The sequence below is a fragment of the Eptatretus burgeri genome, chromosome 3 (genome assembly GCF_056783735.1).
Source record: "Eptatretus burgeri isolate ZD-2024b chromosome 3, Ebu_testis_v1, whole genome shotgun sequence".
Lineage (NCBI taxonomy): Eukaryota > Metazoa > Chordata > Myxini > Myxiniformes > Myxinidae > Eptatretus > Eptatretus burgeri.
This window is the reverse complement of record NC_140963.1, coordinates 98,634,594-98,647,563: the sequence shown is the minus strand read 5'-3', so window position 1 is coordinate 98,647,563 and position 12,970 is coordinate 98,634,594. Positions and strand designations below refer to the sequence as shown.

At 47.7% G+C, this 12,970-nt stretch overlaps 1 protein-coding gene across 5 annotated transcripts in view; it reads left to right on the top strand.

Moving 5' to 3' along the window:
* The window catches only part of LOC147030517 (uncharacterized), a 68,924-nt gene that overhangs the window by 28,796 nt on the left and 27,158 nt on the right, over positions 1-12,970 (top strand). For 3 of the 5 annotated variants that reach the window (XR_015056427.1, XM_085874649.1, XM_085874647.1), the window contains exons 4-7: positions 9,263-9,313; positions 9,447-9,473; positions 11,595-11,672; positions 12,488-12,592. Coding sequence is in view for 4 of the 5 variants with exons in the window: in XM_085874649.1 (XP_085730775.1) it covers positions 9,263-9,313; positions 9,447-9,473; positions 11,595-11,672; positions 12,488-12,592 (261 nt within the window). In the remaining variant the exon portion in view is untranslated. The remainder of the gene's footprint in view (positions 1-9,262; positions 9,314-9,446; positions 9,474-11,594; positions 11,673-12,487; positions 12,593-12,970) is intronic. The other 2 variants (XM_085874650.1, XM_085874648.1) reach the window with 1 other exon arrangement.

The window sequence follows — 12,970 nt, the reverse complement described above, 5'->3', positions numbered from 1 at the left end:
ATTGCATACGTGCTTTATTATAATAAATGTCCTTGTGTGAATGTAAACCTGTTCGTTGCGTCCATTCCCTCATTGAACTGCCCCATCTTGCACTCGGAATATAATTGGTTTTTAAATAGAATTGGGTCTGGCGAGGTCTGGCGATAATACATGCTCGGTTATCCCAAAACGGAACGGACCGCTTAAGCGGTTCATGTCCAAGTAGGCCTTCGCCGAGGTACGGTCCCTCGGTAGGTTACCCGCGCGGGTACTTAGGTATATCGATATTCGGCGATTGACCCTATTTCGCATGGGTAGAATACGGACTGGGCCTTGGTGAGATTAAAAACCCACCCGTGACTGGTTTCTGGCGTTGTTCCAGAAAGTCACGACTGGATTGTCCGTTCGGTGGGCGAAGCGACCGCTATTGGCTAAACGTGGTCGTTCGCATGCCGGGGGGGGGGGGAATCTATAACAATATTATATTATGACCGCACTAGAAATCGAAGTGTCAATATCGCCGTCATGCCGAAGAAAAAAAATACAAACATGGAGTCTGGAACACTGACGCTAAATATTACCTCGACGTGTTTCGACTTATGAGTAACTTACAAGCAAGGAGTGTCGATGTGTATCAACGATCGCGTAGCGTGTTAACATGTCACTCATAGGTTATAAATAAGTTTCAGGTACGCTAAACATTACCCCGACGTGTTTCAGCCAATGAATAACTTAAAAGTAACGTGTGTTGAAGTGTGTCAACAATTGCGCAACGTGCCTACAACACGTTACTCATAGGTTAGAAATAAGTTTCGGGTACGTTAAACATTACCTCGACGTGTTTCGACTGATGAATAACTTACAAGTAACGTGTGTCAACGATCGCATAACGTACTTTAAACTTATGGCCAGCGTAGCGGAACTTGTGAGTCATACGCTGGCATAAGTCGTAAAATTTCAAGCATGCTAAAATTTGAGGACAACCGCAAAGTACAACGATGAAAGCCAGCGTACTATGACGTATGGCAGTGTTTTTCAGCGTGCTCTCAATGTTTCCAAAACTTACCCATAACGTATTGGACGTGCGCCAGCGTTTTAGACAAATTTTTCAAAAATCGGCATAAGCTGGGTAAAACGTCAAGGTGTGACTGGGCCTTTCGCGACTGGAAAGTGCAGGTCCATCGGCCGCGCCAGGTATTGAACGAGGTCGAAAACCCCTCAACTCTCTCTCCCCTTTCTGAACTCTAATTTCCTTGGGTTTATGTTTGACAGCACCTGTGATGTTGGCACAAGATAAGAATGTGTAAGTTCGTTTTAGTTCTGCCCTGTGTCTTCTTTTTGTTTATGATTGCATTTATTTTGCCACACCCCACAAATCCTTGCTTTCCCTACTGTACACATTGTAATAAAACCCTTCATTGTGCCACATGACCTTTCCACACCCTTGCTTTAAAAATAAATTGTTTATAAATGTACCCAGCTAGTTTCATCTTTTTCTGCATTGGTCTAGCATGGTCCTCACATTAGTTCTGCCCAGGACATTAGCCAGGAAGTTCTGCCCCACGAAATTTGCTCTTGTTAGCCATTACACACTCACTATCACTCAGCAGTAATCTGCATGTGCGCTGAGGGCACGAGACCCTAAATGGTTCGGCTATCCACAGGTAAGGTATCACTTGAGTTACCGTAACCCTGCCGAGATTGGCAGTGCCAATCGGTGTTCATGGTTGCTTAGCAACCTGCTGCTGCATGGAGTTATCTGTGCCTGTCGGCCTCAGGACCAGGTGTTCAGGAAGGACCCGAGTGCTTTCCCCTCCCCCCCCCCCCCTCGTGCCGAGCCTCGAACCCAGAGTCCATAACAATATAATACATTTTGTTTCTTGTATTCGTCAACGAACAATATGCCTGAAGAGACGACTATCATACGACAATTCAAGGAGTGTGTTTGTTTGTTTGTTTGAACTTGTATGCATTCCTATACGGCTGGGCGGAATGAATTGAAAACAGTTGAGGTGTACGCGGGGAGTTTTTTTGGTGGTAAAATTAATTGTCCCTGGGGTTCAGGTGTGTGGAGGGGAGGGGCACAGATTATCTTTTTAAATATTTAATCCATGTCATTTCCGGTGTGAGTTGGTTATGTTGTTACGAATTTGGAAGCTGACTGTGCACACAACAGCCAGGTCCTATCGATCAGTTATATCGGTAAGTACGTGTTTGTAGTTAGGGTCCCGTCCCTAGTCTAATAGGAATTAATTGTACGTGCGCTGCGGAGTTATTTTATAGTTAGGATTTTTACATCGCTTACAACAACGCCCGTCTCCGCTTTGACAACAACAACACCGCTCGCGGCATTCTTCATGTGCTCGCTGGCGAGCGAGCGCATGCGTGGGTGGAGTTTAACATGGGCATGGCATCCCTCTTTGGCCAATCAGCAAGGAGCGGGCGTCTCACCCGCCCCGTCTCCCGCTCAGTACCATCGCCATTACGCACATGGTCGGAGGTGAGGAGGTAGGTGGAGCTACAAACGCCTCTGATCGGGACTCCACCCAGAAGGGTGGGAGTTGCCCCTCCTACCGTGGGCCTGTCCAATCAGAGACTGCGAGGCAATCGCGCAATGGGTCCGACCAATCAGGAGGCGAGTGGCTAGGAGAAGAATGGCTCCCTCCAAAAGAGGGGAGAGTGGTTGTCGGGACGAGCGTGGAGAGGCGGAGATAGTGGCGATTGCGGTCTGCAGTCTTGGTGCTGGCAATGCCAAGGTCGTGGGTTTGAGACCCACCGTGGAGGTTTGGGTCGGTGTGATCGCACGAGGTGGGACAGGTACCCCGGCCCGGCTCTACTGATTGAAGACCCACTGAGGTCCATTTTCTGGGTATTTGTGTGTGTCTGTGTGTTTGTTTGTGTCCGTGGGCCCTGTCTGATAAGTAAAAACTGTTTCGTGCCTGTGTTCCTTGTACATTACATTTTCATATTCGGATAACTCTGCTCTGTGTGTTCCCTTCCCCGATTATTGTTATAAAGAAATACCCCCCTTTTTGTTGAATGTACCAGCTCGTTTCTGTGTTTCTTTCATTGGCTTTGCATGGTGCGTGTTGGGAAATAGCGAAGCAGCAAATTGTTCATTTGGTCTGGCACGGCTCTGGTAACTTCGCTTGGTTACGCCGGATCCGAGCCGTTACCTGCGACTCGGATCGGACAGAGTCGGCGGTGGATGTGGTTCCCCGGTAGTTAGACTGCGTGGGTATTTAGGTATATTGAAATTGGCAATTGACCCTATCCCACGTGGTCGACCTATTGGCGATCTTCGGTCCGAACAGGGACCCGTGACCTTTCGGATTTATCTGAAAGGTACGACCTAAATTCCGACTCTACTGCTCCCTCTAGTAGTCGTGCTCACCACCGTGACCCGGCCCCACAACAATTGGTTGTCAGGAGTGGGGTACGAACCCCTCCACCTCCATAAAAAAAATGTGCAGGACACCAATCACAACAATTGGTGTCAGGAACGGGTTTCGAACCCCTCCGCCTCCGTAGAGAAATTCACGGGATTTGGATCAGGGGTGTCGGGACCAAACCCCCCCCCCCCGTGTCCCCCAAATTACGAGCAGTTCAAATTATTCCCGGAACGCAACATGGTGAACCAAGATGGGCTGGAACAGGTGGGTAGTAGTGTAGTGTTAGAGGAGTTCCTCATGCAGGAACTTTCCCCACGATCGGACCTAGAAGTTGTAATGGGTGCGGTGGGGGTGGTGGCGCAAGAGTGCTCCCTCCATCAAATTTCCCCCCCCCCCCCGATCCCCTGCGAAACCATGACCGACCGAAGCGAATCGGCTTCGTCAGGGTCATTTGACATGAACCATTTGGGGGAAATGCTAAGGGGAATGATGGAGGAAAATGCGTGAGCGATGGATGATATGAAGCAGGATTTGGAGAGCAAAATGGACGCAAATGCACAACGGATGGATGAGATGAGGGGAGATATGCGAACACAGCAGGGCGAGAGGCAGTGCATGGGGTTGGGCCTGCAGACGGGGAAAGAGGCAATGAGGGCGAGCTTGGACGGGATGAAGTGCATAATGGCGGCACCACGTGGCGGAGCGACCGAACCGACCAGAGGGAGTGCAAATTTTGCGGCCCGCGATGGAGACGGGTGAGCTCGGGATGATGAGAGACGTAACGACAATAATTGGGGAAACGTGTAGGGTGAGATACAAGAGGACGACGGAAAAATTAAAAGAGGCGACGGAGACGAAGGAAATAAAAGTGACGAAAAGCCTGGAATTAACGGAAATAATAAACGAGCTGACGGAGATGCAGAAATCAAAAGAGGGGGACGAATTGAATGAAACTATAGACGAGCACACACACACATAGAGTTGGTGAGGGACAATGGGATTGAGCTGGTAAAAGGTATCGGGACCTGGTGCGAGCATCAAGATAGTCTCCTTCAGGAACAGAGGGAGATGGTGGGCTCCCTCGAAGCGGATCGCAACCAGGTAAGTCTGATCAAGCCGCGCGAGGTCGAGCGGGTGAGTGATGCAAACGGGTCCGTGCAGAGTTTGGGGGTGGAGAGGGGGTAGAGATCCCGGGACCCCTTGGGTTAACACGAATCCCCGATGTAAATGTCCCAGTGTGTGTGTGGTAAAGTGAATGAGTGCTATGAGTGTGTCAATGTGTGTCAAAAGGTGTGCAGAATGCGAGTGTCACGGCGTGCATGGGAATGGTACGGGGACCGACCCAGATGGTGGACGGGTTTATTTTGGAAATCTCGCCGGCTCCACGCAACGTTGCGTCCAAGGTCCATTCCTCGTTTTCGGAGCGGCCTGGGCGAGCGTGACTCAAGCCGGCGCGTGAACGTCCCGCATTTTGGAAGAGACCGTCGCATGGACGGCTAAAATGGCGACTACGGGATGAATTTGGAACGGACGGGTCCGATGCGAGCGTGTGTGTGAAGCTCCACGTGCTGCGTGCCGCATGTTCTGTTCGTGGAACGCGCGGAGCAGGTTCCCGAGACGATGCGCTCAGGCTAGCTTCCACGGGAAACCGCGCAGGTTCGGTGTGCGAGCGGTGCGCGGTGGCTCGCATGGCGGACCCCTCTAAAGCGAGTGCTGATTGTTATGCGCACGGCGCTGACAAGGCTGCACGTATCGCCAGATGGGAGGGACGAACGGGCAAGCTGTGGACCACTGCATTGGCGGTGCAAGAAAAAAGAATGCCTCGCTCCAAGTACACAGCCCGGTGTTTGGGCATCGGAGCAATAGTTAGCGGGATGGGTTTAGCTTAGATAGACCGCCTCATGGGGCCATGAGCCGTCTTCAATGGGGCCCGTGGATTAGTTAGTGGGAATTTAGTTCAGATTTAGAATGGGAAATGGATTTTGGGAGACATGGACAGACATGGAATGTGTAGTGGGGACGTAGCTTAGCGATAGAGTTAAATGGAACATGCATTAAGATAAGGGATGACGAGGGGCACGAGTTTGTTAGGGGAATTTAGTTAGCAGAATGGAAGTGTTGGAGTGTTGGTGTGAAAGAATGATGTATGATGAGTGAACGTGGGACAGCGGGCCCAAGTGTGAATGGAGCGAATGTGGAATGCATGGTGCAAATGAATGAGTGGGGGGAGGAGTGAATCCCACCCAAGTGACCCCAGGGTCAGTGTAATGTTAGTTAAATTTACCAAAAGGAGGTCGTTCTGTGTTGGTGGTGTATGAAGGCACGAAACCCATTTGGAGGGGTGCAGGAGTCCATGGACCGGCTGGGAGCGTGGCTGTGGAAAGGTGAGTATTGAATAGAGGGCACTCCGGGCACGGAGAAGTCGGCCAGAGTAGGCCAAGGGACCAGGATAGTGTACTGGGCACTGGCGACCCGCGGAAGGGACCCGTAGCGCCAAAAATGCCACGTGGGCATCGGAGGGGGGAAATGCTGGGAAGGGCAACCATCCGCGTTCATAGGGAGCAGGTAGGCTCGGAGACAGCCTCAGGGCCCGGGGGTGCCGTAGTTTGATATTTGGCAGAGGGGGAATCCCTGCCATGTGAGCCACGCTGCCCAGCCACGAAATTGTGCAAAAGCACAAGTGAAAATTTGAGGGCGAGGCCCAAATTTATAATGGGACACCAACACGGGCGACGGGAATCATGGTTTCTTGAACCAATAGTTTTAAGTGACAGGAGTTTTGAAAAGCCCCTGGGATAGTTCATAGATTAATAAAGGATTGGGTAGATAGGAAACGTGGACCCCTTCGCACCATCCATCCCTTCGCTCTCCGTAGGCCGCTGGACCCACCTTGGTAAGATGGCTGAATTACGTAGGAGGCTTTTCTGGGGCTTCATTGGGCCTGGAGACAGGATGCTAGTCTCCCCCTTAGTCCTCTCCAAAAAAAGGAACTTAGGGGTTGGGAGTTGGCTCGGTTGACAGGATAGGTTAGCTGGACAAGGACGATAGGAATGTTAGGGACAAGCAATTGTAAAGAAAAAATAAAATATAAAGGGGATAAATTTTGTTGGTTCATTGTTGCAAACTAAGGGAGTGGGTGTGGACAAAGACAGGCAAAGGCGATAGGTTGGGGGGAGATGGTAGGTTAGGTCCGAGCCCACCTTCGGATTGGCCGGCACCACCGCACTCCCTCCACAGAACCTCACAGACCATACGAGAGGCCGGCCAACTTCATATGCCGACCTGTTTTCGTGCTGCATCTGCCTAGTCCGCATTTGCCTTGCCATGCCTTGTCTGCCTGCCTCTGCCATGACCCCATGCCTGCTACCCTTTTTGCATTGCCCCTGTGTTCACCACCCATCCATGTGTACCAGGACCATCCAGCAAGCATTTGCCAAGACTGCCCTGCAGGCAGCCGTACACGGGGACCACATTTGAGCAGCCCGTGCATTCATTTGTTTTTGCATCCATACATTCAAAGGAGCCAGGGACTGCATTGAGCAGCCTGGCCACCTCTTCTTGCAGAAAGGCCACTTCAAATGGCCTGTGGGACGGCGCATGGCCTGCCGTGTTAGGGTGAGTTGCCTCCAGCAGCTGGGGTATGAAAGGAACAAAGAAGAAGGGTCACTGAAAGGAACGCACAAGGGGGACCTTTTGAGCAGGCCCTGGGGACGACTGACCTTCAGCTGCTGTGCACTCACCCACACAAACTGTTAACTTTGCCGCGCCTTTTTTTTCCCCCACAGATGACACGTCCTGGGCCATAGTTAGTGTAAATATTAGTTAAGATTGTAAATAAGTTTAACCCACCTGTGTGTCTGTCTTAGTGCCAGCAATTTTAGTTAAGTCGTACGTAGTCGTCTGTATGAGTCTGATAGTTACGCAGCGCACTAGGTTATTTATTTTTGGGGACATGTATGCAAATGTCGCACTCAGGGATCCATAGGTAAAATGTACAAGGGAAAAACTTACACATGCTGGTCACACGCAAATTTGACGACTCGGGACGAGTCTATAAAAAGGTGAGGGGGTAGTGTTACGAATTTGGAGGCTTACTGCACACAACAGCCAGGTCCTATAGATCAGTTATATCGGTAAGTACGTGTTTCTAGTTAGAGTCCCGTCCCTAGTCTAATGGGAATTAATTGTACGTTCGCTGCGGAGTTATTTTATAGTTCATCACTTACAAAAACGCCCATCTTCGCTTTCACAACAACAACACTCTGCTCGCGTGCTCGCCGGCGAGTGACCGCGTGTGTGGGCGGAGTTTAACATGGGCATGGCGTCCCTCTTTGGCCAATCGGCAAGGAGCGGGCGTCTCACCCGCCCCGTCTCCTGCTCAGCAACATCGCCATTACGCACGTGGTCGGAGGTGAGGAGGTAGGCGGAGCTACAAACACCTCCGATCGGGACTCCACCCAGAAGGGTGGGAGTTGCCCCGCCTACCGTGGGCCTGTCCAATGGGAGATGGTGAGGGAATCGCGCAATGGGTCCGACCAATCAGGAGGCGAGTGGCCAGGAGAAGAATGGCTCCCTCCAAAAGAGGGGAGAGTGGTTGTCGGGACGAGCATGGAGAGGCAGAGATCGTGGCGATAGCGGTCTGCAGTGTTGGTGCTGGCAACGCCAAGGTCGTGGGTTCGAGACCCACTGTGGAGGTTTGGGTCTGTGTCACGAGGTGGGACAGGCACCCCGGCCCGGCTCTACTGATTGAAGACCCACTGAGGTCCATTTTCTGGGTATTTGTGTGTGTTTGTTTGTGTCCGTGGGCCCCGTCTGATAAGTAGAAACTGTTTAGTGCCTGTGTTCCTTGTACATTACATTTTCATAGTCGGATAACCCTGCTCTGTGTGTTCCCCTCCCAGATTATTGTTTATAAATACCCCCCTTTTTGTTGAATGTACCAGCTCGTTTCTGTGTTTCTTTCATTGGCTTTAGCATGGTGCGTGTTGGGAAATAGCGAAGCAGCAAATTGTTTATTTGGTCCGGCGCGGCTCTGGTAACTCCGCTCGGTTACGCCGGATCCGAGCCGTTACCTGCGACTCGGATCAGACAGTCGGCCGAGGGTGTGGTTCTCCGGTAGTTAGACTGCATGGGTATTTATGTATATTGAAATTGGCAATTGACCCTATCCCACGTGGTCGACCTATTGGCAATCTTCGGTCCGATAAGGGACCCGTCGGCTCCAGAATTATCCGGGGTGACGACCTATAAATTCCGGGTGTTCGCTGGAGCCGACTCTACTGCTCCCTCGAGCGGTCGTGCTCACCACCGAGACCCGGCCACACAACAATATATGAAGTGGGTCATAATTAGAATGGCATTCAGTGGAGCGTATACCTCCGCCAGGCTGAACAGATTGTTTTCTATCCCACTGATTGGTCTGATACCAAAATCTAATCGGCTTGTTATTGTCACTTACCCAACTCATCCACCTAGTTTTGTCATAATCCATCCACAATTTTTGAAATACCATGCTATTTATCATTTTTGGTTCCATCTCTCAATCGTGAAGAATCGCTTTTCACAAAAAAACAAACAAAAACTTGTATCCAGATCCGATCTTCACCAAAATCCAACCAATTCTTCCTGACTGCACACCCAACCTGGCCACCAAGTTTCGTCCGAATCCGTCCATAACTTTTTGAGATCTCCTGCTTAGACAGACAGACAAATAAAACACACAAACAGACAGGTGAAAACATAACCTCCGTCCACCCTCCGTGGTGGAGGTAATAAAATGCCAAATTTGTGGGGAATTATCTCATACGTAAGGATAGCTTCTTCTCTCGTAATTTTATTTTGCATATATGATAAGATGGATGTTGTGCAAAAAATGGGGTTTTGTGTTGCAGAAGTGGAAAAAGGAGCTTGATAAAAATCGGGAAAAGAAGTTGGGGAAGAAGGTGAGTGCTTTCATTCGTTTTTTTTGGGGGGGGGGGTGGGGAGGGGAGTCTTAATGGCAGGTTATTTGGGCTTAAAATATTAAAATTGTATTTTGTTGCTGAAGTTATATTCACGCTTTTTTTCCCCCTTCAGAAGAAGTCCAAAGACCAGAAAAAGAGGGTGAGAGTCCAAATCATTATGGTGCATATGCTTAAAGTGTTGAGCTGTGCTATGGTTTTTCTTCTTTTGAAGTGTGTGTGTGTGTGTGTGTGTGTGTGTGTGTGTGTGTGTGTGTGTGTGTGTGTGTGTGTGTGTGTGTGTGTGTGTGTGTGTGTGTGTGTGTGTGGGTGTGTGTGTGTGTGTGTGTGTGTGTGTGTGTGTGTCACACTGAAAGTTTAGGTTAAGATTTTACCATCTGAAGATTCATAAAACTCATGCAACAACATATTTTTGAGTTAGAAAAAGTGGATTAAGTGGTTTAATAGTTTAATACTTGTGAAATATTTCTTGCCAATAGGAAACAAACATTTTTGCCTGGGCTGAGTTAGTTGTTTTTGACTTGTTTTACCAGCTGAGCCTCCATTATTTTTTTTAGCAGGTGAGCCATAACATCACTTTTCCTTTTATGTGTGTATTCATGGAAAAGGAAACTGTGGTCGTTTTCACTTTATAATGTCAGGTTTTTGGGCATGATGGTTTCCTCGTAATGGGGTGGGTTGGCTGGCAGTTGGTGTGTCGCACTTTTTTTCCACAAAGCAATGCTTACCCTTCCCACCCCCCCCCCCCCCTCACTTACCTTTTTTGATTGTAAAGCTCCATAAAGTAAAAAAAAAAAATCAAACTCATTCCCCCCATTAGGAGGACTTGCTATGTGACAAGTTTCAATTTTTTCCTTGGTGCTGTTTCAGGCATACAGAGGTCCAAAGTTTTTCCATTTTTCCAACATGGCTGTCATACCACGTGACCTATGACATAATTATCATTAAAACATTCGACATGAGTAGTCACACCAATGGTCAAAATTTATTCTCAATCCGACAAGCGGTTGCGGAGAAAAACACGAAAGTTCTGTGTGGACAAACAAACAATCACTCGGAGTGACAACTTGGTGAAACAATGGCACTCCAGAGAGAATATACCTCCGCCAGGTGAAATAATTTGCCTCTTTTATGCCACTGATGCGTCGGATCTGATTCCGGATCTTAACCAAGGTCGAATCAGCTTGTTCTTGTCACCTAACAAACTCTTCCGCCTCGTTTTGTCACAAATCGTCCATGGCTTTATAGATAACATGCTATACATCATTTTTGACGCTATTTCTTAATGGTGAATAATCACCTGAAAAATTCTCTGATCCGGATTCAGATCTTCACCACAATCTAATCAATTCGTCATTTTCACACACCCAACCTGTCCAAGTTTCATCCTCAACTTTTTGAGATATTACGCAATATCGTTTTTAGCCCCATCTCTCAATGGTGAAGAATCGGATAAAAATTAAATAATTCTTGTATCTAGATCTACATTCGGATCTTCACCATAATTGAATCAATTCTTCCTCGTGGCACTCCCAACCTGTCAACCAAGTTCCGTGTGAATCCATCCATAACCTTTTGAGGATTCAGATCTTCACCACAATCGAATCAATTCGTCATTTTCACTCACCCAACCTGTCCAAGTTTCATCCTCAACTTTTTGAGATATAATGCAATATCGTTTTTAGCCCCATCTCTCAATGGTGAAGAATCGGATAAAAATTAAATAATTCTTGTATCCAGATCTACATTCGGATCTTCACCATAATTGAATCAATTCTTCCTCGTGGCACTCCCAACCTGTCCACCAAGTTCCGTGTGAATCCATCCATAACCTTTTGAGAATATCGTGCTCTATCGTTTTTGGCCCTTTCTCTCAATGGTAAAGAATCACTTAGAAAATACCCGGATCTGGATTCGGATACCCACCGAAATTTAGCGTTGCCGTCCTTGACCGGTCACCCACACAAACCAAGAATTTCAAAACGATTGCTTGAAAACTGTGGCCAAAAATCATCTGACAAACGCTACAGCCAAACATACTTGGCAAATTTTTTTTTCACCAAGGACCAAACAGACCCAAAAATGCAATACCTTCTCCTTCATCGAGGGTAACGACTGCTGTTGGATTTGTGTGGAGTTTCCTGTTGTGCTGCTTGTTTTAATTTGCCATCGATAATATTGAAGCAAAATTGAGCTTGCAGTTTCACTCACAAGCTGAACTGTACAAGAAGCTAATGAAGAGTACTTTGCTGTTTTGTTCAAGCGTTCTTCATCCTCCTCCTCCTCCTCCTCATATGCAAGTTCTCATTCTTCTAACAGTTCTTCTGACTCCGAGAATGAGGTGAATATGTTTTAGCTTCATTATTTGCTTTGCAGCCATGATTTTATTAAATATAGTTATAAACAGAATCTCTAGATGACGACTATTATGCTTGTGAATTCTTTTTATTACAGCTTCATTCAATTTGTTCTTCCATTTACAGTAACTAGCAGACTACCTGCCCTATGGGCAATCTTGTTCTTCTGGTGCATACCTTTATTTCGGTGGTGTTTAGAAAACTGACGGTGCTGTATCAGCAACCCCCCCCCCCCCAAAAAAAAACCAGGGTTACATACATGAAGCAACAACATACCTACTGCTTATAATTCAAAACACCTCACTGCACTGGAAAGCGTGGGGACATGAATACTGTACTATAAATTGTGGAAACTTGTAATACCCTCCCCACCTAGAAGAGGCACTACACGATACACATTTACAGAGAGAATTTGCATCCCCTTCCCCTTCTCCCCTCCAAAAGCACCAGAGATATTAAAAAAATAACACTCATATACACTAATTGGGGTCATGCTGATCTGATGTAGCAAGTCTGGATGTAATCAGCTAGCTGGTACTCATTTTGCCAACCTCGGAAGGATGAGGAGCTGAGTCGATCCACCTGGTGTTAATTCAACAGTCTGACAGGAGCATGAACTCAAGACCCGAGAATCTTAAGCCAGCCACTTTAACCGTTAAACCAACACTTGGCTTGTTGAAAGAGATAAACATGCTTTGTCTTATCCTTAAAAAATAAACCTGTTTGAAGTGAGAATAATTTTGCAATTACTAATTTGGCCTCTCGTTTAATCCCTCATCGTGTGTGTTACCACCTCCAGGCCGAGACAAGACAAGGGAAAAAGAAACGAAAGCATAAACATTTGGAGAAATCTGCACGAGAGCAAAGCCATTTGATTGAGCCATGTGAAAAGGTCGATGGAGAGGTGGGTGTTTTCTTTCATTGACTATTATTATAACGAGCAATAATAATTGTTATTGTGGGAGGGGAGGTAGAGAGGAGGGAGGGGAAGCTAGGGAAAGCAATGCCTAACCAAACATTGCTATACACTGCGACACAGACATAGACACAACAGCGGTGTGGGAGGAGAGTGCTGCATTTTAATTTTTTTTTGGAGGGTGAGGAGAGAGAGAGAGATAGAGATAGAGATATGGAGGTGGCAAAGAGAATATGTTATGCTTCCTGACCCAACACAAAAAATACTCCTGTCAGAACAGCTGTACACACAACGCCAGAGTGTGAAGTACCGCTTACGTACGACCTAATGGTCCCTTCAAGCGTGAACAAAGCTTTGCAACCAGAT